The sequence below is a fragment of the Lycorma delicatula genome, chromosome 10 (assembly GCF_047948215.1).
Source record: "Lycorma delicatula isolate Av1 chromosome 10, ASM4794821v1, whole genome shotgun sequence".
Taxonomy (NCBI): Eukaryota; Metazoa; Arthropoda; class Insecta; order Hemiptera; family Fulgoridae; genus Lycorma; species Lycorma delicatula.
In genome coordinates, this window is record NC_134464.1 from 77647077 (window position 1) to 77673470 (window position 26394).

The 26394-nt window shown below is 28.7% G+C and overlaps 1 protein-coding gene across 2 annotated transcripts in view; it reads left to right on the top strand.

Annotated features, from left to right (window-relative positions):
* The window catches only part of vg (transcription factor vestigial), a 402494-nt gene that overhangs the window by 133577 nt on the left and 242523 nt on the right, over positions 1-26394 (top strand). For both annotated transcript variants that reach the window (XM_075376853.1, XM_075376854.1), the window contains exon 3: positions 21577-21735. In XM_075376853.1, coding sequence (XP_075232968.1) covers positions 21577-21735 — 159 coding nt within the window. The remainder of the gene's footprint in view (positions 1-21576; positions 21736-26394) is intronic.

A 26394-nucleotide genomic window follows, 5' to 3' on the forward strand; every position in this document is an offset into this window, starting at 1 on the left:
TAAAAAATAATACTTCATAAATTACCTCCCTCTCCAAAAAAACGAAATAGTATGTAACTTTATTTATGTATAATTACTTTTTCACTATATTAGAATAAATAATCAATGCCATTAAAGTATTACAACTGAGTTGTTAGCTTTTTATATAATGGCGTTTAGCAAATTGTGCTTTAATACTTAGTTGTGTGAAATACTTATTAAGTTGTTTAACATTCCAAAATTTTAAGTCAGTCGGATTTTAGGCTGAGATGATATTCAACATTATTTCAAAACAAATTTTTCTTCTTAACTCGAAAAAAAAGTTGAATTTTGTTACAAATTTCCCCGTTTGATTTCGACCCTATTGCACAAGGGGGCGTCATGGTACCATATTTTTTTGAAAATTGTAATTTTTGTCAACTGAAGCTTTGTTAAATAACATTACATTAACTTATTGAAATAAACCATTATTTCAATATATAAAGGTTTAAACCTTAAAACACAAGGGGACTTAATATACCAGAACTTAAACTATTTTTTCCGTTAAATTTTAAGTTTTACGATTGAAATTCCAACTTTATCAAATATTAATGTAGAAGATAAGAAAAATATGCGCTCAAATAATCTTCATTAACGCTTTCCGAATTATGAATTACTTTGTAGTTGTATTTTGTACTTAGATTTTCATGTAGTTTCCCTTGATCCTTCAGGGAAATGCTGGTCTATTTCCTTTATTTACCTGTGGGAACTAACTCTTCCTAACGTAATCTATATAATGCATTGTAACACCGATCAAAATAAAAGATTTATTAACTTAAAGCAGCATTCTATACCAGGATTAAACTGGAAAAAACTGGAATGAAGTGGTTTTCCATCGCCTTCTCCACAGGTCTACTAAAATGCTGGTAATACTCAATTCTAGAATTCTGATTGTCACAGCAACTGACTATATGGTGAATATCATTACTTTCAAAGAAAGTAGATGTGGTTTACACCTCTTGTATTACGGTTATTTTGTATGTTTTATATTAAAAAATAATACTGGACTTTATTAAGGTGTAAAACAGCAGATTAATGTAATGCAAAACAACTCTTAAAGTTCACACATTTTAATTAACAAATTATTATTCAATTTAATGGGAGAGTAACCCACATCGTTTATAAAGATTTATTACCTAATTATTTTTACTTTTAAAATTTATATTTTAATTATTTTTATCTTTCCTAATTTATCTTTTTTTTTATTGCTGTTATAAAAAAAAAAAAAAAAACTATAAATAAATCCTCTTCATTTGATTTAAAATCATAATAAAAACCAATTCAGTCTATCGTATACATATCTGAATTTTTATGTACGGAACCGGCTGGTTTGATAAATGCAGAGTGATTCAAAACTATACGGCAATCTCTTGGGAACTGATTCTATAGCTAAGAAAAAATTGTTATGGACACCACATGACTTCTTTGTACGCCTATTAAATTACACATTTAATAACATTTTTTGTTATATACACATTTAAAAAAAAATGAGAAGTACATAAAATTTTATTTTTTTAATAACTTCTGATATATTTTTTTATTGTTATTATTGAGTTATTATTTATCGTAATTTTTTTTTACAATCAGAGATTATTAATTATAATAAATTAATACATATAAATTAAAATAAAAAAGTGATGTAATCTGATTCGAACCGATATTCCCCTTATAAGATCCAAATATTTCATTAATTAAAATTTCATTTGGCTGTAACTGTGAAACTAGTGAAAATAAGTATCGCTTATCGTTGAAAGGCTCTCAATGAGGACTTATTACTGCAATTAAGAAATTTGTTTTGGATTTTGGGCTTTTTTGGACACTTTTAGTTCAGTCGATCGCAATAAAAATTTTGTTTTTTCGAAAAAGCCCCCTATTTCCTTCCTCATTGTCCGATTTTAGCCGTTAACGAACTGGACCAAAATTTTGGGACAAGTTATTTTTAAGACACAATTTGAAAGTGATTGGCGCAAAATTACGGCAGTTATCGTGTCCACAAGAAAGTGAAAAATATATATATAAACTTTTGAAGTGACGGTTTTTTTGAAGTCTAGGGGATGTGAAACGCAAAGATATGTTGTAATTTTCCGGAAGTCAGATCACGGTACCCATTACAATGATAGGTAGCTTTCTTATGAAATCTACCAAAAAAGATTTAGATTTAGAAAAAATACTTCCAAAACATTTTCATAAAGTATAAAATTTATAAGGAGTACGAATGGTTATTTAACTAATAATCTTTTTTGTATTAATTTTATTAAAATAATAAATTTGAAAATAATTTTTTAAATTATATTTACAATAAGTTTGAACTTACTAAGTTCTTAAAAGGAAAAGTATTATGTTACGACGTTTAAGGAATGATAAATCCACCGGCGTAATTAAGTTCCATAATCAGACTCAAAATTCTTACTTATTTTTTAAGTATACAATAATAAAATAAGTTATTCTGTAATCTATGAGAAAATACGTTACAGTAGTTAGTTAAGTAAAAACTAAAATTAAACAAGAAGGTATTACCTAGGTTATTATTTTTTATTATCCTATCGTAAATTATCACTCGTAGAAGGAGTTATAAAATACAGTAATAAAGTTCTCGCATAGTTAAAATAATAACAATTTTGTAGTAGAATAAAAAAAAATAAGATCATAAAAGAAAAAATATTGTGTGTAGCACGCAAGAAATCTGTTTTACTGCATAGGAACATATGTTAAAAATAATTCCTAGTTATTTTGTACTCTTTAAATTAATCGGATAAACTTTTTGCTTAGTTTTATAAAAAATTTCTAAAAATATTCATTATTAAAATATCGCTATTTCTTAAAATATTTTTTTTTCTAAAAATATTCACTATTACATTCACTATTTTCTTAAAATACTTTTTTTTCTAAAAAATATTCATTTTACTTTTTTATTGTTGAATAAGTGTTATATTGTTTCTCGTTTTCTGTTTTTAACATTTACCATGAAAATAGAGAAAAGATAACAGATGTTTGTTATGAAAACCTTTTTGATATTTTATTCACTTTAAGAAATTTAATATTAAAATCCAAATTTTTTTGAAAAGAGGTTAAGCCCTTTTCATATATAATCAAAAATATAAAATTAAAAATCATAACTTTTTATCTACATAAGTAAAAATGAATTATGTTTAAACAAAATGTTAAAATAATGTTCCTTTACTGATTTAAAGCAGTGAATATAATGCATTATTTCAGATAGAAAGCAATACATAAATAAATTTTTTGCTTTACTTTCTATGTCAACAGTCTTTTATATGACTGTAATATATATCAGGGTACAATCAGTCCTCTTGGTTAATAGAGTAAAGGTGTCAAGTTATTTATACCGCTGAATATCACCTGCATTTTGATGAGTTTGTCATGTTGATATATCGGATGAAAACCCTCACCGGATGTTTGAGTGTCCATTTCACGACGAGCAAATCGATGTATGGTTGATTAGTAATCGTATAACGGGACCGATATATTATTTGACCAGATTGTCGATAGAAAGGTGTACCGTTCGAAGAATTCTACTCTCAGTTAACAGATCATGAAATATAGTACGGCTTCTTTAAACAAAACGAAACCGACGTGTCACATCACAAACGATTTAAAAGTACGCGTTCATGCGGTTTTTACCGAACGAACTATCGACAGGTTGCGTTGCTTTCCACGTTCCCCAGATTTGTCTAAATGCGATCTTAAATTTTCAGGCTATTTATAAGATAAGAGTTTATAAATCAAATCTTCAGACTATCGATGAACTGATGGTGAACATTCAATAGGAAATCGAGGGCATCGACAATGTTTTGCTTGAGGTGATTTTCAACTTGAGATGTATTTTGCTTTGACAAATCTTTCACATCACCAAAAAAGAATTTGGTTTTGGTTTACGTTAAGTGATATTCTGACAAATGTAGTAATGTACCGTTTCTAAATAAAATTTGAATTTTTCTAACTTTTCCTGGTTTTATTCAATTTATCTTACATCATTTTGTTCAGAATTAAATTCTCTACAAATGTGGTTTAAAAGTTTTATATTTTTATTACCCATTTACCAAAGTTATTGTACGTCAAACATAAAAAAGAGGATTTTTAACACAATTTATTGGTTTTCACTCAGATTTCTCAAATATAATATATAAGCCTTCAAATATAATACAATATATAAGCCTATCGTTGATCAGAGCAATTCGAATATCGTTTGTAAAAATACGGTAAATCTTTGCTAATTTAAATACAAAATTTAATTTAATAATTTCTTTTTTATTTAATTCATAAAATGTTACATATTGCAACTGTGTTTAGTCTGTAGCAGTTCATTTTTAAGATGTTTACCCGGTTTATATATATATAAATGGATCATTTTTCAGAAATATTTTCCCTCTTTTCTATTCTATAATAATTAATTGCAAAAGTAGATTAGTATTAAACTAACAAACTCAAGTACATAACTGTGAAATATCTATTAAAGTTCAAAGAAAACTATAAATAGAATTCATGATTGTAAAAAATTACAATAGGCAATTAGTAGAAATTTTATTAAAATATTTATTATAGCTAGGCTAACCTGGAATAAAGGACGTAGAAAAAACTACAAAACGTTTAGATAATAAAAGGTTTTGACATAAAATATTATTAGGTGATACGTAACATAATATATGAAACGAAATGTTCATGTGTATAGTGTATAAATTTTTCCCTTCACTCTAACGCCATAAAAAGAAAACAACTATCCTAGAAAGGAAAACGCGAACCGTGTTACGCAGGTTCAACCCATCCATATACACAGTATGCACTTTACTTTGAAATGATAATAACAATAGAGAATTTTTACTTTTTATATTGGCAAACATGGACTAAAACATAACATATAAATACCGTACAATAAAATCAATTATATTATTACTCAATAGGTTACCGTTTTGTTAATTACTCTCTGATAAGTAAATGTTAATACTTTCATTTAGTGCTATTTATTTTCAATAAATTACACTTTGTTTACCATATAAATTACGCTCACGCGCTCGCGCGCGCAGAGTGAGAGAGAGAGGTGGGGGATGTATCACGATGTTCCTGGGACTATCATAATTTATTCTACTCATGAAAATAATGAAAAACGTGAAAACACGTATGTCCTAAAATGCTTCGTTTGCGAGTTACGGCTAGTGAAAGATTTAACTCGGATTTAGCTACCCTTATTTCGGTGAAATGAGGTCGTATTGAAATTTTTAGAGTGTTAATTAAGGGACATTTTTATGATTTCTTATGGTTTTTGCTTGATAAATCGAATAAAATAGGTCCCAGAAGCGTATCTGCAGTAGATTTTTTTGAGAAATCTGGGATAAAAACCAATAAATTAGGGTAAAAAACCCTGTATTTTATGTTTGACTTAAAATAAATTTGTTAAATGGGTAATAAACAAATAAAATCTTTAAACAAAACTCGTAGAAATTTAATTTTGAACAGAATGCTGTAAAATATATTGAATAAAACAATGAAAAGTTAGAAAAATTTGAATATTATTTACAATCAGTACACTAGACCAAACTGCATTGTACGTACTACTTTATAATAAATGTTCAAAAATGAGCCCGCTATTTTCAGCTCATTTCTTGACAGGCTTCTTTACTGCTTTTGTAAAAAGCTACTGTAAAACTTTTCTAATACGATATTGGGCATTGTCGATGTTGTTATTTTATTGACAACTTCGAAATAATAATTTTTCAAATAATTTATTACGCACGCCCACGTCCGCGATTTCTGTCATTAATAAAAAAATTATGTAACTAAATTTTATATATTTACTTTAATTTTACAATTGTTGTGTCAGTTTTTTTTAACAGAAATTTTTAAAAGTAAATTTTTCTTTTACAAATCTTTCACATCACCAAAACAGAATCTGGATTTTGTTTACATTAAGTGATTTTCTGACAAATGTCAGAATTTTTTAAAAGTTTATACTTTTATATAGAGTTATCTAAAAATATTTATTATATTTTTAGTTTATAAACCCCGGATTTATATTGCAGAAAGGTTATCTGAAAATGTTATTTTTCTTATTTTAGTGTTTACTGAACGGGTTGTTCAATTAATTTGAACAACCCCTTGTTTAAAAAACTTTATTTTAAAAAAATTATATATATATTTAAATATAAATTATATATATATTTAAATATAAATTATATATTTATATATTTTAATTATATATTTTAAAAATAGATATGAATATATTTAGAAAATTTTTTCTTAAAATTTATTCCCCACCTCTAAAAAATGCTCATCCGGTTTTTTTTTGCTATTTTAATTTTTATTATAAGTAGTTAGGAAAGTCGTGAAATTCTTTGCCATCTTCTCTTATAGTGTTGTAATAATCATAATTGTTGTGATTTTCATCATTATTAATCACTCTACATTTATATAAAGAAGAAGAGGGTTTTTGTTTTTCGGGATAAACAAAAAAACTACACCATCAATCGCAGCCAAATTTTTACCCATTCATTTTATACCATGGAAGCCACAGACCGAGGCTGAGCTCCCTTGAAGGGGTTTTCCCCTCTTTAACCTCTGGTACAATTGTTAGGTACTGCTTCAGAGGATGAGATGAACGATTTGTAGCGTATGTAAAAATGCCATGTCTAACCGGGATTCAAACCTGGGACCTCCGGATGAAAGGCCCAGACGCTACCCCTCGGGCCACGGCGGCCGGCTCCCATGAAGGTTAGAATATAAAAAATATTCATTATTTCTTCACCCCCAAGGGTGAAGAAGTTGTAAATTACAGATATTCATTAAGGAAAAATAAAATTAATATATTTACTTCATTATTACATTTTTGCCTCCATAACAAAGAAATAAGTTATGAATTTTTCGTCGTCAAGGTGTGTTGTACTTTAGTTACCACAGCTATTATTATTCTGTCTTGTAATTTATTTTCTTTTCAGGTTTCTATAAAGCCTGAATACTTTAACTGTTATTTATCAGTATTATTCTCACCATCATGAGAATAACGAACAGTGTGGGGGACCGGGAAACGGAGCCTCTGGGAAGACAGGAATGGCAACCGAAGCAAACTCTGCGGCTCTGAGGTAGGCCCCATGACCCCGGGAGGCCCCGACGAGCTCCTGAGTTAGCTCCGGGGCCCTGAGGGTCCAGGTTCTGGCTAGACCTGCCGGTTAGTTATGACTATAAAATGTGAAAAGATATCTTTAAATCAATATAATTTTTCTTTAAAAATTTAATAAATTTATTCAGAAAATTCTTATAACTTGACTACAAGAGGAAATTTCTCTGTAAAATAAAATAAATAATTATTGAGATCCTCCGTTTGGTATAGTAAAGCTTCAACAATAGAAATAAAAAAATATGAATGGAATTGAGAAATCCCATTTTCTATTAAAATCTGAAAATACTAATTCATTTTAATAAATTACAATCTTTCTTTTCCAAAAATATTTTTAAATTTTTTATCACTGGAAAATAATAAATAATTTATCTAAATTATAAAAAAGTAAAAATATTATATGTAAATAAATTATCATCTTAAAAACGAGGGTGTTTGTTAAATGCAGGTCAAGGCTAACAACACCTATAACTACAGTAGTGACAAACGTGTTTAGTTTATTGAATATTCATTAAATATATATTATTTAAATAACATATCAATTTCATAAAATAAAAATTTTAAATGGTGATTTAATTATTTATTAATAACAATTAATCTGCCTAAACTTACTTGAATCTATCATAATTAATTATTGCTTATGCCTACGAATATATATATATATATATATATATATATTAATAGAATGATTTACGAAGCATGTAACAAACTTACAGGGTTCGAATCGAAATTCTTCCATTTCCACTCCCATGATCCGATTTTGCCCATCAATGAACTCGATCGAGATTTTGGGTATCTTATTTATCAATTTTATAGTGCAAAATTACGGCAGTTATCGTGTCCACAAGATAGTAAAATATATATATATATTTATAAATGTATAAATAAACGTTTGAACTGACAGTGATTTTGGGGTCAGGGGGATGTGAAACGCGAAGATGTCAAAATTTTCCGGAAGTCGAATCGTGGTATCCATTACGATAGGTAGCTTTCTTATGAAATCTACCTAAAAAGTATGACAAATGAATTACATAAAGAGCATAACTACTACCGATAGTGAAAAGAATTGTAATCAACGCTTAAGGATTCAATTAACTTCTTTGGAACTGCGGTAGGATAACATTTAAGACTTAGAATTTAAGTGGGGTAAAGCCGAACATACAGGAAACTCCTTAATGAAAAATATAAAATAAGATAATTAAACGAATAAAATATTCTTACTCTAAAATGATAGTAGAAAGAGCGTTGCCACTGCTTTCAGCTTCTCTGCAGCAGCCTAATTACTGGTATCGCGGTTTATACTTCTTGACTTTCTATAATCCGTAAACAACTAATAAAAATATTTTTTTTTAAATGCTTGCACAGTCAACACAAGAAGACCAATTTTTCATTATTTTATTTTGGAAAAGAATCAGCTCATTCCAATCTAAATTTTACAAAAAAAAAAAAGTTTTATCCGTAAAAAAGTAGAAATTAATACTGTGACTTCCACAATTGAAATTAAAATAACAATATCAAGAAGTAAACAGGCATTTAATAAAAAAGGAAGACTGCTGTGTGGAAAGTTATACTTAGCGTTAATTAATGAAATGTTTTATTTGGAGTGTAATGCAACATGGATGATGAGAAAGGCAGACGGAAAACGAATTGAGACTATTGAGATGCTAGTGTTGCGTAGAATGATAAATTTCAAATGGCAACAAATGAAAAAGTATTAAGAAGAATCAGAGAGGACAGGAAAGTGCTAAATGTGACTGAATATAGGAAAAGAAACTGACTAGGACATTCATTGTATGAGAAGAAGGTGTTTATTAGTGGATGCAATAGAAGGCTTAGTAAATGAAAGGAAAGGATGAGATTTCAAAAGATGGATGGGATTATGGAAAAAGGAAAATATGCGGAAACAAAAAGGTTAGCAAAGGATAGAACAAGGTGGAGAGCAGCAGCTGTGACAGGATCTGCCCTAATGGCAGAACACTATAAATTATGAATCGAATCCATAAAAGAAAGTTACACGACAAAAAGGCACTAAAATAAAAAATAAAAATCTCGTACTTAGGGAAATACTGCTTGAATACGCTGAACAATATTACTAATAGTAGACGTCGCAGACAAAGAAACGTCATCGTTCCAATTTCCATCACCATAACAAACCACGCTTCAAACTTTGCCCCGATCAAATTTTTTTGACCTTAAATTGAGCGTAACTCAAGAACGACTCAACCAACCTTCTTCAAATTTTCATATGCATAACTTTAGATATACTATTACAACATATCTAAATTTTAATGAAATTGATGCAATAGTTATAGAGATTTTTAAGCCACAAAATTTAATACATAGGCCTATACCGGTAAATATATATATATAATGAAATCACGATTTAATTTCATACTCCTTCTACGTCAAAACGTAAAGAAAATTCATTTTCATCCCTCACTCACATCATGCAACTGAAAAGTAATACCGTACTTTTGTTCAAAAAGATTGGTAAAGAATAATTATTATGGAATCACCAAATATAGATATTACATTCACCCTTACGTTTAGTATAATAAAGCATTATAAAATATAATTAAAATAAATTCTATATAAATAAATAAATAAACGGGAGAAAACGTCATACTACTGTCCTTGTGGATGGAGAACGGTAGTGACTACTTCGTGTTTCATTTGAAAGATTTCGAATTCGAATCATGGTTATTTTTTTTCACATCCTTTAATTTTAATATTTCTTCTACCAATTTTAATAAAATTAAAAAAAGTATCGTATAACTCTAGAAAAGTTGGGAAAATAGATACAAAAAAAACTAAATAAATACAATTTTGAATGAAAAGTGAATCGCTTTAAATAATACGGTAATTTGTAGTAAATTATAATAATAATAACAATAACAATTATAAAAAACAAGTAATTGTGTACATTAAATTTAATGAATATGTCAATTAGCATACACGCTGACCACACAAGATTTTCGGAGTTGATGTCCTTGTATATTTCAGGAAGTGATAATAAAATTTAATAAAAAAAGTTAGTATGCTAAATTAAGGTACAAAAAACGTTTTATAAAAATTTTGAACTTGAATTTTATATCTTATATTATTAATTAAGTACATATACCGTTTAATTTTACTACTAATTTAATATAAAGGATGTCATTTTTTATATTAAATTTGTTTTATAATATAAACATTGTAAATTAAGAAACAGTAAATGATATAATTTCATTAATTAAGGAATGAAACATCCACCTTCTATTGTGATGTAATTGGGTCCAGTTATATAATATCTTAAAAATAAACAAAAATATAAAAAAATTATTACATGATATAAATATATAAAACAAATTTAATTACTTTAAACAAAATTTATTACAGATTTAATTGATGTTTTTATAAAACGTATTTTTAATTTATACAAATAAAAATATTCTTATTACGCCATTAAACATGTTTCCAATATTTTAATATTTATACGAAAAAAAAGTTAGCTGAAATATTTTAAATAAATTATGGAACAGAATTGCATGACTTTCCCGGCTATAAATAAAACAAATTAAAAAATTTAAAACAAAAATAGAATATATATTTTTAGAGGTGAATTTTTTGGGTGGAGTTTGGTTATTTTGTTGCGATTATTTTTTTGGTGGATTTTTTAGAGGTGTGATTTTAGAAGTGGAGAATAGATTTTAAGGAAAACCATTCTAAAAATATTCATAATCTGTTAACCTTAACAGATTTTCTTAAGTAGATTTTTCTTTAAATCTAACACCGCTTTCAATAAAAAGACTAAAATAAGGAAAGAGAATTTTCAAAAAAACATTTCTGCATTTTAGGTCCAGGATCTATAATTTAAAAAAATATTTAGAAATTTCTTGATAGCTTTATATATGACATATAGTTTTCAAACAGCGCAAAAAACCATACATTTTAATTTTAATAGAAGAAGATTGATTTAAAAAGAAGATTTGGAATTATTTATAAATGCATTGTAGGTAAAGAATTTGATTTAATAAAGTTTACTCTAAAATGCCACTAAAGAAAATCGAAATTGGTTTATCCAGGTGAAGTAAATTTCTGTTGCCTTTTCCGCAAAGTTAAGTGCATAGCCAAGCACACTGAATTCAGGTGATATTCAATCCTACTACAAGTATAACTTCTCTGTGTTGAAAATCAATATTACATCTAGTTCCTATTAGCTGGATAAAAATTCATTATCCTGAGAGAAAACAATTTAGAATAATTTACTTTATTCAGTAGTGAAAGTAAAACGGCTATTACAACTATATGCACATATAGACTATATACTGTGTATATATTCATAATCTAATAATGATTTCACATTTTACTACAATCTGAAATTTGAAATCCTATCAACCAATTTAATGTTATTTGTGTGTTAATTACTATATGTTATTAAAGTAGTGTTCCAAAATCGCGTGTGGTATATTTCAAGATCTATCGGGGTGGCACAAAATAACTGATACCATCGACTGTAAATGTAGTCTACCATACGAACGATTGAAAAAGGACTTCACAAATTTTAAAGCACATACAAATTTCTTTCGATAACTTTCAGATTTTGTTGAGGTCTCATCTCATAAAAAAACACGTCAGGTTTGTCACTCAACATTTATTTTGGTTCGATATGGCTTCAGTTTGTAATGCGATATACGAGGTAAATAAGTGATGGGACTGGTTCAGAAAAAAAATTATTTACAATCCCAATTATACATGGACTTTATACAATTATACATCCCTTGGGAAGCTATGAAACGCTTCAAACGGTTTTCCCACTCTTCATAGCAATGTTGAAACTCAGAAACCGGGAGGTCGAAGAAACAAATTAGCATGGTTTTGATTTGCTCATATTTGCTTGTTTGGGATGTGGTGAGTTTGAAGTGTGCCACTCCTTGCTTTGGCGTTTTGTTTTTTCAAATATCCAAGATTCATCACCAGTAATAACACTTTTTAGAAAATCAGGATCGGTTTCAATTCGCTCTAAAAGATATCGGCACACTTCCACCCTGTTGTTTTTCTGTTCAACAGTGACGTTTTTTGGGATCAATTTTGCACAAATTTTTTCATGTCCAATTCGTTTGTCAAAATTTGATGGACTGTGGTACTATTCAAATTCAATTGTTCTGCGATCATTCTGACAGTTAATCGCTGGTCGTATCAAATCTCTGATTCGCTCAACATTGTCGTCACTTCTTAATGTTAAGGTCTTCCAAAGCATTGATTGTCCACAACCAATTCACGGCCATCTGAAAATGCTTTAAACGACCTAAAAACTTAGGCTTGTGACAGAGCGCCATCTCCATACACCCTTTTCAATTTTGAAAAAGTTTCAGTAGCATTTTCATTAAGTTTAAACAAAACTTGATGCACAACGGTGCTCATAATTAGTATCACTCATTTTTGTAACGCATAATAAAAGTTGTTTCTTGAAAAGTTTGTTTACGTCTCACGTAGCAACAATAAACTAAAAATAGTAATACCTAATATAAATCAGCTGTTCATATAACCATATATTTACTAATAACAGTGTTGCCACTTTGGCTGCCAAAAATCCTAGTCTCATTATTTTATTTACAGACCTTGTGTATCCCACCAGAAGTCGATTTCATTCCAGATTTTAGCCAGCAAGTCGAGAATTACCTCTGCAGCTGCGGCGTTATTTCGAAGTCAGCTCAACAAGATTAGCCGGAAAAGGTGGCATTTGAATCTGATCTATAATGAAACCCCACAGGAAAAATCTAACAGGGTCAAATTTAGGGTACGAGGTTGTCATGCAATTGGAGCTTCACAACCAATCCAACCTCGGATTCAAGTATCAAAATCTGAAATTTCGGATTTCAAGGCGGTAGTATAGTGGTTTTCCATCTTGCTAATAGTAATGTGTCCATCTTGGTCGTCATCGTTTAACTGAGGAATTAGAAAATTTTAAATAATGTCTAGAGAAACGATTCCATCTACGGTTGCCTCCTGGAAGAAGAATGGGCCATACACTTTTTGTTTGCTTAGGGCACAAAAAATATTGATCTTAAGGCTATCATGAATGTGCTGCAAAGTTTCATGAGGATTTTTGCTACCCTATATTTGGCAGTAATTGGTATTCCTTGCCATTAATGTGAAACATTGAATCATTACTAAAAATTATTTAGGTTGTTTAAAAATGTATCATCTGCATTTCTGTTCATTATTTCCACACAAAACTGCAACTGAGGAAACTTTTCGTCATCTATATGTGTTGAAACATGATTAGTTAGTACGGCAATCAAGTGGATTGATTTACGCAATACGCGCCAAACTGTGGATTGCCAGTCTCGCGTGACACATGTTGATTTAATTTCTTCGGACTGCGTGCAAAGCTTTCTCTGAGTTGTTCCACAGCAGCTTTAGGGATGCGGGGTGTCCTGCTGATTGATTTTGTATATTTAACAGATCAACTTGTCTTAACGAAGGTTTGATGCCAAGAGTAAATGGTGCGTATATTAGCAGGCAACCTACTACACTATCTATGAAAATTAAGTTGAACTAAAGTGGTAGACTACAAATCATGAAGTGAAAACACTCTTCCTTTTTCCTGTTTAGCCTCCAGGAATTACCGTCAAGTATTATTTCAGAGGATGATATGTATGAGTGTAAATGAAGTGTAGTCTTGTACTCTCTCAAGTCGACCATTTCTGAGATGTGTGGTTAATTGAAACCCAACCACCAATGAACGCCGGTATCTACGATCTAGAATTCAAATCCGTATAAAATCAACTGCCTTTACTTGAACGCTGGAACTCTCGACTTCCAAATCAGCAGCAACCAAAACATTCAGCGAGTATATTCCACACCGTAAATATATCCACTTTTAAGAACACTGGTGACTGGGTTGATGGCTGAATTCGGTATTAATGAACTGTGTGAATCAAAACATGATGCATTGTGCAGTGAAATGAGACTTCAACCGATCCTGTATCTTATCTAAATAAATTTTTATGTGGTTTTAAAGTTGTACAGTCCTTTTTAATTCACCGTTTTATATATATAGTTATTATTAACAAGATAATTTAAATACGAATGATGCAAATGTACTTAATAGTATTGTATAATTACAATAGTATAAATGTTCTTAATTAATAGTATTGTATAAATATCATCGGTTTCAAGAAAAAAAAAATACCAATGGCCAGACTGTAATTGCGTGTGATTTGTATATGCAAGCAAAATAAACATGCAATTAAAAAAAAAGTTCTATTGATATTTATCTTCGAATAAAGCTTAAAATGTAACTCATTTACCAGTGTTTAAGTTAAAGATTACTACTATATATATATATATACTATATTATTATTTTTTTGTCTTCAGTCATTTGACTGGTTTGATGCAGCTCTCCAAGATTCCCTATCTAGTGCTAGTCGTTTCATTTCAGTATACCCTCTACATCCTACATCCCTAACAATTTGTTTTACATACTCCAAACGTGGCCTGCCTACACAATTTTTTCCTTCTACCTGTCCTTCCAATATTAAAGCGACTATTCCAGGATGCCTTAGTATGTGGCCTATAAGTCTGTCTCTTCTTTTAACTATATTTTTCCAAATGCTTCTTTCTTCATCTATTTGCCGCAATATCTCTTCATTTGTCACTTTATCCACCCGTCTGATTTTTAACATTCTCCTATAGCACCACATTTCAAAAGCTTCTAATCTTTTCTTCTCAGATACTCCGATTGTCCAAGTTTCACTTCCATATAAAGTAACACTCCAAACATATACTTTCAAAAATCTTTACCTGGCATTTAAATTAATTTTTGATGTAAACAAATTATATTTTTTACTGAAGGCTCGTTTCGCTTGAGCTATTCGGCATTTTATATCGCTCCTGCTTCGTCCATCTTTACTAATTCTACTTCCCAAATAACAAAATTCTTCTACCTTCATAATCTTTTCTCCTCCTATTTTCACATTCAGTGGTCCATCTTTGTTATTTCTACTACATTTTATTACATTTGTTTTGTTCTTGTTTATTTTCATGCGATAGTTCTTGCGTAGGACTTCATCTATGCCATTCATTGTTTCTTCTAAATCCGTTTTTCTCTCGGCTAGAATTACTATATCATCAGCAAATCGTAGCATCTTTATCTTTTCACCTTGTACTGTTACTCCGAATCTAAATTGTTCTTTAACATGATTAACTGCTAGTTCCATGTAAAGATTAAAAAGTAACGAAGATAGGGAACATCCTTGTCGGACTCCCTTTCTTATTACGGCTTCTTTCTTATGTTCTTGAATTGTTACTGTTGCTGTTTGGTTCCTGTACATGTTAGCAATTGTTCTTCTATCTCTGTATTTGAACCCTAATTTTTTTTTAAATGCTGAACATTTTATTCCCGTCTACGTTATCGAATGCCTTTTCTAGGTCTATAAACGCAAATGCTCTCTTAAATTCAGATCTCAGTATTGTTTCTCCCATTTCATCCTCCTCAACTTCCTCTTCTTCCTCTATAACACCATTTTCTAATTCTTTTCCTCCGTATAACTCTTTAATATATTCCACCCATCTAATGACTTTACCTTTCGTATTATATATTGGTGTACCATCTTTGTTTAACTATATTTATTATTATATTTAATAAATTTATTTATTATTATATACTATATTTATTTAACAATATTATACTAATTATATACTATATTATTCACTTATTTTCTTTTTATAAAAAAAATATAATTATATAAAATTTACAATGATTTGCCGAATCATTAAAACTTTATAAAAGTAACAAACAATAGAATTCTTTACAAAAATTTCTTCAGTTAAGTCGTTAAATATATGTAATGATATATGATTAAATACATAATGATATTATTTTAAATCATTAGCAACTGCTAACTGTTAACTGCAACTGCTAACTTTTTTAAATCATAAGCAACTGAAACACTATTTTCGTTATTTTTAGAAAAATATAATTTTTGAAACTTCAAAAAACGTAATTACTACTTCTAAAAAATGTTGATAATTACTTTTATACTGATAAAACCTAATTTAGAAAAAAAAGGTTTATAAATCACGTGTATTAGCCGAAACAATAAAATCTTTTTATTTTTAATATTTTTTTTTTTTCAATAGTATTTTGAGAATTTTCATTTTATATCGTCTAATTAATATAATTATTAATAAACAAAAAACCCGACTATTAATTCTACACATCTACCTAGAATAATTATGAAAAACAAACAAGTTATTCGTTATTTTCTTACAGAAATTTTTTTCAGGACCCCATTAGGTGAAGATACCCGCCTTGTGACGATCCCGTTCGCCAAACACCACCTCCTCCGTTTACAGCTCTGATGGGCTTTACCGGAGATCGTCTTTTAAACTCTCTAAACTTGATAACACAACACAGTCATCAGTCTGGCCTCTGTCAGGATGCCACCGATGCAAATGCCTCGACAGACATTTCCATCAGTGTATTTACACAACCTATTACCGCCTTCGTATGGCCTTTTTTCAGGATACATTCTGACCCACGTAGGGGAAGACATAAAAAAAGGTATGATGATCCCGTTCATCACACCATCCCTCCCTTCCTTTTTTCGGGATACATTAAGTTATTCAGCGTTGTGAAATTTAGTATTACTTCTACATTTTATGTCGTATTCGGATGCTTGTTAGTCTTTTGGAGGCCATTAAAGTCACCATCTCATATTGCCTTCACAGACAAGCGGCTAAAACATAAAATGTAGAAGTAAAATAAATTTCACGTGGCTGACTGACTTAATGTATTTTTAAAAATATCCTGTAAGAAAAAAAAGCAAAACTTACTTAATTATTTCTTTTGTTAGTTTTTTTTTATAATTATTCGAGGTAGATATATATATATAATTAGTAGTCGGTTTTTTGTTTTTTAATAATTATTTAATATAGCGCTTTTAAATTGTTTCCATAACTTTACAATTTAATATACTAATCATCTAAACACAAACTGGTTTAAGTTTTTATGTTTTTACTTCCTTGTACGAAGTAAAGGATGTATTGTGATCGCCAAAAATTTCAGTTTTTAGATTTCAATGGAAATATCCATTTTTCCCATCTCTGAATCCATTTTGACTAGTTTCGACGTGACGTCTGTTCGTACGTACGAATATATCTCCCATAACTCAAAAACGAATAACTGTAGGATGTTGAATTTTGGATTTAGGATTGCTATAACATCTAGTTGTACACCTTCTCTTTTGATTGCATCGACTGAAGCAAAAGTGTTCAAAAAAAGCCCAAAATCCAAAAATTTGGACTTTGGATTTTTTATTAAATGCAGAAATAAGCCCTTATTGAGAGCTTTTCAATGATATATTATAAGTGGTACTTATTTTCATTGGTTCCAGAGTTATAGCCAAATAAAATTTTAATTCGGTTCGAATCCGACTTCATATAGATATATTCTATTTAACTTTTTTTTTTTAACTTAAAAATATTTATTTATTAATGATTATTAACCTCTGATTTTAAAAAAACGTTTTTTTTTCTGGTTTTTTGGGCGAAAAACGCCTGGGCGTTATCATCGCCCGGAATTTTATTAATAAAAGGGTAAAATAACTCCAAAATAATAAAACTCTATTAATCATATAATAAAAATTTATTAAAATAAAGAGTCAAGAAGGTAAAATGAAACTCAAAACTAATACCCCTATATACTAATAATTCAATAATAACAATAAAAAAAATAACATGAAAAAATCAGAAGTTATTAGTGAAATAAAATTTTATGTACTTTTAATTTTAATCCAAAAATGTTTACAGAGGTTAATAATTGTTAATAGATCAATATATTTAATTAAAAACAAAAAAAGAAAGTTAAAAAAATATACGTATACGAAGTCGGATTCGAACCGATGTGTGCATGGTTACGGATCTGACACGTTCTCACACTACATAAAAACTTGAATGACGTGAAACAAAATTAATATATAAACTAATATAAAATACTGATACGGACACCACAAAAAATTTGATGTAATGCGGTGTCCACCACAAGCAATTGTGTAACTGTCTACTTTATTAAAGAATTGGAGGTTCGTATCTCACTTTTAAATGAAATAAGTTTAAATGAAGTTCAGCAAAAATATGTGATGGAATTTATTAGGCATACAAGAGAGTCATGTCTTGTCCGCATGACATTTTTTGGAAACGTTTTGCTACTTAAATAGAAATTTCAATATTAACATCAACGCAATAGGTACAGGCCGCGATACAATCTTGCTTCCTTTGGTGAGCATATTGTTCACTAATATCTTGAGAACGATGAATTTTTTGAAAACATCACAACAGGCAAAAGATGTTACTTTTTTATTGTTTTATGCAATATCATCATTGAAATTTGAAAATAGCGTAACTTTTAATTTTATCCCCAATATCTATCCTCTCCTTTACTGTTAAGACAACTTAAGATAGCCTACGTTACTTCCAGACCGAAGATCTCTGTTACTACCCAAACACGGTTGTAAATGATTGGATCTGTGAAGCTACAGAAGGTAATAAACACTTACATAACAATTAAACATCTTATCACTTCCCTTATGTACGTAGTCGGGTAAAAAAACGTACAAGTAGCAAATTCACTCGTATACAAAGAGTAAAAAGAAATGAATACATAAATAATTTTTAAGAAAACAGAATTAATCTTTAAAAATTACTTGATCCACATAAATACATTAGAAATATAGTAAATATATAAGAGAAGAATTTTACATCTACCATAAAAAAAATATTACGATTTCATAACGCTGGACTAAAATAAATTCTTAAATAAATTCAAGATCAGTAAAATTAATAAAACAATCTGCAAAGTTAGTAATGAGGCAACTAGAAAATTCTTTTAAAAAATCATCCAAAAGAATTTTTTTTTAAATTTGAAGTGAACATTTTTTTAAATGTTTTTATACAAATTAACACCCGTTCTACAAAAAAAAAAGATCCGAAATTTCCGTAAGATTATGAAAATATGGATTAAAAAAATATCATCAAGCAATAAATTTCAATTCAAATCGTTTATATATCTCAATAATAATGATGATTACAAAATCAGTTTATAAAAAGAGACAAAAAAGCATGATGGAAGGCGTTAAGGGGAACAGGGCAAGTAGAATCAAATTTTATAATTTGGCACAAATAATACAACAATGGTGACAAATCTACAATTAAATTGGGCAGAGAAAACGTAACGCCTACTTGAATCTAATTCAAGTTTCTTTTTAACGAAGTTTTATTGTTTTAACTTTTATTACATATTTTACGTGGCATATTGAATTTGGCATGATTTCTACGATTTCGCAAATCATTCTTAGGCATTTTATTTTAAATGCAATCGATATATTTGTAGCAACGATAATTTTAGATTAACTTGTATGATATAAATAAAAATAATATTAATTTAACAAATCATTTATGAAATATTCCAAAATAAAGGATGGATCTACACTGTAACTTTAAGAAGTATGAACCGTCGAAATATAAAATTTTTTTATTAATTAAACAAAAAAATTACTTTGTAAAATACCAAAAATTATTTTTTAACCATTTTAATCCAAAACTAATAGTTTATAAAATTCTTAAATACTCAGAAATATATGTTAGTATTTACATGTAATAATCTTTGTATTATTAATTAATATAAAATAAAAATACTATAAAATATTTATAGTATGTATAAAGATTTAAAGGTAAGATGGTATCAATGATTCTGGTCATCCGCTGTAGGTTCTTGAAATATATTACTTGCGAATATGGAAGGACGACTTAATCTGTTATCTATTACTTACATATACATATAAGCTTGTTACTGTTTCAAAAATGATTCAACCAATTGAGCTGAAATTTTACGTAAACATGGGTTTTATACCTGGAAAAAAATAGGATTATTGCCGTTACGAAATATTTCACCGTTTCAAGATGGTGGCCATTTTAGTAGCTTACGGTAAAACCGGATTATATTTCTTGACGATATTCAACTCTATTTTGGCCAAACTAGATAGAATCGTATTCCAAGATCTTTTGCAATATTTGAAATAAAATTTTCTACAAAAAAAGTCTTTGACTTTTTCGATATCTCTTTCGGGTATCGATAAAAGTTGCTTTATGGGTACGATGATGTTTGGCGTAATTCCTTTAGACTTGCCTCTCACTTTCAAGCGCCTCCAGTTTCCATTTAAAGTTGGACTTTCTAAAACAATAAATAAGTCAGAAGGGCAGACGCTTCAAGTGTACGGTCTCCATTTAAAGAGTCAAATGCTTCTCCCTTGGGCAACTGTATGTATCTTGCTCCAGAATCTCCTGTGGGAATAATCTGTGTATATATATGTACAATCCAGAGAAAAATACTGTAAATATTATACAAGATCCATTCTTTAAATTATGTTGTTTACAAATTGTTCCACAACAAACAACAAAAAACAATAATAAAAATCAAAAAAGATGAGACACGAAATATGGTACCTTCTCGGGATGTTTGTCGGGTAAAGATAAGAACCGTTCAAAATAGTTTTACTTGTAACCAGCTATAACTACGATGGAGGCCGACTATTCTGAAAGCCGCATTGTTCAGATCACTCAAAGTTTCGAGTCCTATGCTGATCAAACTGTTGCTCTGTAGAAATAACAGTAAACTTATACTTTTTATAAACTGAATAGGCTTTAATTCTTATTTATCATTATTATTCTTACAATAATGAGGATAATAAACATACTGGGGTTCCAAGAGGGAGAGCCCCGGGCTATACGGTAAGAGCGAGCGAAATAAGCCCTGACCAGCTATTATATAATAAAATATAATAATTATTAACCAAATAATATTAAACTGGTTGGTAGGATTTTAAATTTTAGGTTTTATTATAAGTACGCGTGTAAAATAATTAAATACAACAAAGAATTGAGAAATATTGGATTTGGCAATGCGTTTCAAAAATATGGAATTTTTTCCAAATTATTCTACTGTCTAGTGTGATGTTGAAATATATTTATGAGAACCTAAAATATAGACAAAATCAATTCATCTTTTTCAAATAGAAAACTGTTAATGATCAATTTGAAAATTTATTCTAACCACTTAAATTATTACATAGAAATTTTCAAAAAAGTAACAGATAAAATCAAATCAATATTTCATATCGTTAATTTGTGATTAGGCAGTAATTAAAAATAGCAATATCAGTCCAATTTGCTTGGGTGATCATATAAAATAACAAAAAACTTCTCTAGTCTGCTTTCGGATTTTTATTAAATGTAATGAATGATCTCGTATAAAAACTATTATGCAAAAGACTAATAGTAGTAAAAGTTTAATTCCAATTAAAATAAATAACAATTTTTTGACGTCTATATACGAATAAATGAAATAACACATTTTTAAATAAATATACATATATATTTTTTTTTAATAGGAGATGATGAGGCCGCATCACCAGGAGGCAGTAGAGCACAATACGTGTCAGCAAACTGTGTTGTATTCACACATTATACCGGTGATGTGGCAGCTGTTGTCGACGAACATTTCACAAGAGCCCTATCCTACAAGACTGCCTCCCCAAATTCTGCCAAAGGTAAGTTAATTTTTTATTTTATTTTAATACTTAACCGAATAATAATTTGGAAAACTCGAAAAACTATTAATTACAGAAAATGTTAAAAAGGGATATGAAAATAAATTTATAAACACAATCTTATTAGCCTTCGCAGATGATATCGCGATATTTGCAAAAGACACGGAGGAAGCTCGAATTAAAGTCCAGAAATTAAAGCGAATGTGTTAATATTCCGAATGTAATAAATTAAATAGGTTTACAAAATTCTTTCGAAAAAACAAAATGGTTCTCTAACGATACAGAAATAAATTACGAAAACTAAAAATTCTCGAAAATCAGGAAATTTTCAGAAAATTAAAAGAATATTTAATTTAATACTCGGGAGAAAAATTTAATATCTACAAGAATATATTAAATTTAAATATCTCGGAGAAATAATAACGCCAAACGCTCAAGAAAAGGAAGCGCTAAAATAGCGAACACAGAAATTGGCGTTCAATTTAACAAGAAATTTATTATATAATAAAAATCGCTTTCGTACAATGCTAAACTCTGATATTACAAAACAGTTATTCTTCCGTAGGTGTTATATGGTGCTGAGTGTTTGCAAAATTTTTCGGATAAAGACCTTTTTAAAATAGAGAAAAGAATTTTAAGAAATATATATGAACCCGATTACCAGGACAGAATTTATAAACAAAAAAGTGAAACAGAAATTTATAAAAAAATAGAAAAAATAAAAGTCATCTTCCGGAGAAAAAGATTACAATTTTTTGAGCATTTATAATGAATAAGCGAAACAGTTTACAAAAAAAAAAAAAAATTAACTTTTATAACAGTAGAACTATTAAAACTAGCTGGTTTAAAGAAGTAGAAAACGATCTTAAAACTTTTAAAATCTCTAAAGAAATTTGTTTAAATAGAGATCAATTTAGAAAATTAATCAAAGAATCAAAGTTTTCAGAGAAGAAGGATAAGAGGTGTATAGGAAGAAAATGGATCGAGGAAGAAAAACAACTTAGTGAAAAAATGAAAAATATATTGGGAAAACAAAAGAAGTTCCAAACTTTATGCAAACGTGATCCTTAGTGGTCCGGCCGAACAAAAAAAAAGAAAACATTAAACAAAAATAAAAACCAAGCACAAAGTTTGAAAAAAAAATGAATGATACTGCAGTAAATAAAACGAGATAAAATATATAATGCATGAATCGCAAGGTCATGAAATTAAACAAAAAGAAATATTTCTTACTTAACTTTGGTTTGTTAACCTTTTACACATTTCAATAATTATTTTGAATATCATTTATATTCATTGTATAAACGAATATACACTACAATATATATTAAAGAAAAAAAATCTGTCAAATTTAGTTTCACTAGTAATTTTTTTGATTAAAAAATAAAATAGATAAGACTTATTTATAAGTAAACTGAATGATTTACTTAATCTAATCGGCTTAACTTTAACTGAACAAAATAAAAAAAACATATATACAACGATGGGAAGTTTAATTAAAGACTGCTTATAGAAGATTTATGGGATTATTATTTTTTTAAATTTATTTAAAAATAAATAAATGGTATATATAACGAATTAATACTAATAGAAATACAATTTAGTTTTAATCTTAATTTGATTTGTCAGAATGTGTTTATTAATAAAAGAATTGATACAACGGTTAGAAGTGAACTAACTTTGTCCATACATCAGGTAAACTATTACTCGGACTGAAAACATTAAAATCTATGACTTTAATACTAATAACCATTTTTATTTATTTTATTTATTTACAATTTAAAACTTACATGATCATCCGTCAGACCTAAGTCTGTCGACAGATATACTAAAGAATTATTATTACATTATTAAGTGGTTAATGCAATAACCAATTTTATGTAACAACAAAAGATATTATTAGTTTTTATAATAGTTATAACAGTAGTACAATTATAAAAATTAATTTAACAAAATTAAACTATATATTTAAAAACTAATGAACAAATTATTTCTTTAATATTTGTAATGTATTAGATTTAGTAACTAAAACTATATTCAAGAAACAAAACTATACTTAATTACAACAACTAATTACACAATTAATATATTGTTTCAACAATTACATAAAGAAAATAAATAACTAAGCTTTAACCATTCAACAATACATTATTTATTGATTTACAATAATTATTAACATTAAAATAATAACTATAATCATGTTATAATTGTCTGGACTGCCAGTATAAATCCAACATGAATCCTGTTAGTACCTATTACGTTATAGTTAATGCCCACTCAATGAGAAGTTTTTTAAATCATTTTTTTTTCATTTTTACATTATTGAGGTGATTCGGTAAAGAATTAAGTAATGCAGGAACAAAATACTTCTTTAATCGTTTACCATAAGTATTATTATATCTATCTGTAATAAAGCTAATTGCTCTGAAATTGTATCCACTTTCTACAATTACTCTGTATTCACTGTTGTAAAAGTTCTTAAAAATAATTAAGAATTTAAATAGACCTCTAGCTGACAGAAACCTTGTAAGATTATTTAAATCGGTGTCATAATTGTTATCAGAATCATAACGAGCAATATCTTTGAGGACCCTATTTTGTATTAAATTTATTTTATTTATGAGATAATCTGCGGCTGATCACCATGCTGTCAAGCCGTTTCGAATAACAGATTCAAACAAGGATGAATAGAGTAAGCGTTTACAGTGAATCGGTAATAGGGGTGAGATGTGGTGGAATTTCATAGCAACCACTCTTAAATTTTTACATATGTTTTTTATGGTGATCCCATCTAAAAAAAAAAGTCAAAATGTACACCCAAATATTTGTATTTGTCAGCATTCTGCAGATGTTCACAATTACAGTTTATGTGGTAATTTTTTATACAGTCACATGTATGACAAATAATTTTTATTGGTCTTTGGGATCAAAGATAAGGAGATCTTACATGTAAAACAACAGTTTTTTTAACGTTAATAATTAGGCCTTTGTCATGAAGACACTTTAATAGATTATTAAAATCTTCTTGCATTAAAAACATTGCTTCTTCCAATTGCTTATGTCCAAATGCTAAAACACTATCATCAGCGTATTGCAAAAGAGATTTACAACCAATGTTTTCAATTTCCCCATAACTATAACCGAAGCGTGAAAAATGATAATAGTTAACTGAACTTCCCAATTACTGTAGGTTAGATAATTCAATCTTATAAATGATTAATTAATTCAATTCCCTTTCATTGATCAATTCAAGGTCATATTTAAAAAACATATTCGTTGATAACTATAAAATGTTTATATTAACTATAATGAAATTTAATAAGTTATTTTAGTCCTCTAAACTATGAAAATAAAAATTTTATTGCTAATTATTAAACAACCCAAGCTGTTGTATTGGAAAATATAATAAGAACTCTGGGCTTCAGTTATTCTGCAATATAGTTTTCTGTTAGATCATTGATTCTCAAACTTTTTCGTCTACCGCCCACATTGAAAATTAAAAATTTTTCTAGCGCCCCGAAAATTTTATAATTTACCGTGTGTTAAAAATAATAATTGCAATGAATTTTTTTAAACGTGACATATCTTATTTCTGAGTTGAAACTTACATTTTAAATAAGAACAATTAAAACGTATATTTAATCATATTTGGAAGTATCCTTGTTAAAATTTCTTTCAAAAAAATTACAATTGTATCTATATAGTTATATAACAACAATAGTGATAGCATATTCAATATAACAATACACAATAATTAAAACAAAGTTTTCAATTGAAAAATTACGCTTAATATGAATCTGATGTGCTTTTCCCCCAATTTTCTGAGGGCCTTCTACCGCCCCCCTTGAAGGCCGCCAGCGCCTACAAGGGGATTTTACTGCCCACTTTGAGAACGAATGTGTTAGATGTTTTCATAAAATAAATAAGTCATTAAAAAGAAGAGAACGGATATACAATAAATATGTTTTTAAAAGTGGAACCGTCATCAAAAGGCGCTGAAAAGTAAGAAATCATTTCGCCCAAATACATAACTAATTACTTAGACTTTCCCCACTTTTACTTTAGCGTATAGCGCTATAGCAGAGCTATAGCTCTAGAAGGGAAAGTATTGTAATCCGTCCAATTTGGACATATGCGGTTTTCACCTTATCTTTACGTTTTGACACCTAAGGAACCCAATAAATAAAAAAACCGGACGGAAATTTTTCAGATATTAATGTTCGTATATACGTGTGTGTGTTCGGTGTTGGCCTCAAAATCATCTTATATCTCCAGATTTATTGGACCGATTTTGACCAAACATTACTGAAGTAATGTGACAAAGTTTGGTATATATGTGGAATTTATGCCATTCAATTTTCAACATAAAAGGCCAAAGGGGTGAGGCTATAGATAGAGCAAGGTCATCCTCAGTATTTCGAGATTTTCCCTAATTAAGTCATATTTTTCTTAATCACATTTGTTAACAATTAAAAACTAACAATATTTGAAAATAAAAACCTTTTGAAAAATCGCACTCCACCCCAAAAAATTCTCTAAACTAGTGGCTAAGCGGACATACTGTGTTAATAATAGTACTCCCTTTCATCAGAAGGAGCGCTTGAGTAGCATCCGCTATTTTTGGATTTCCCTTTTCTCTCTGGGAATTTTAATTTTCCC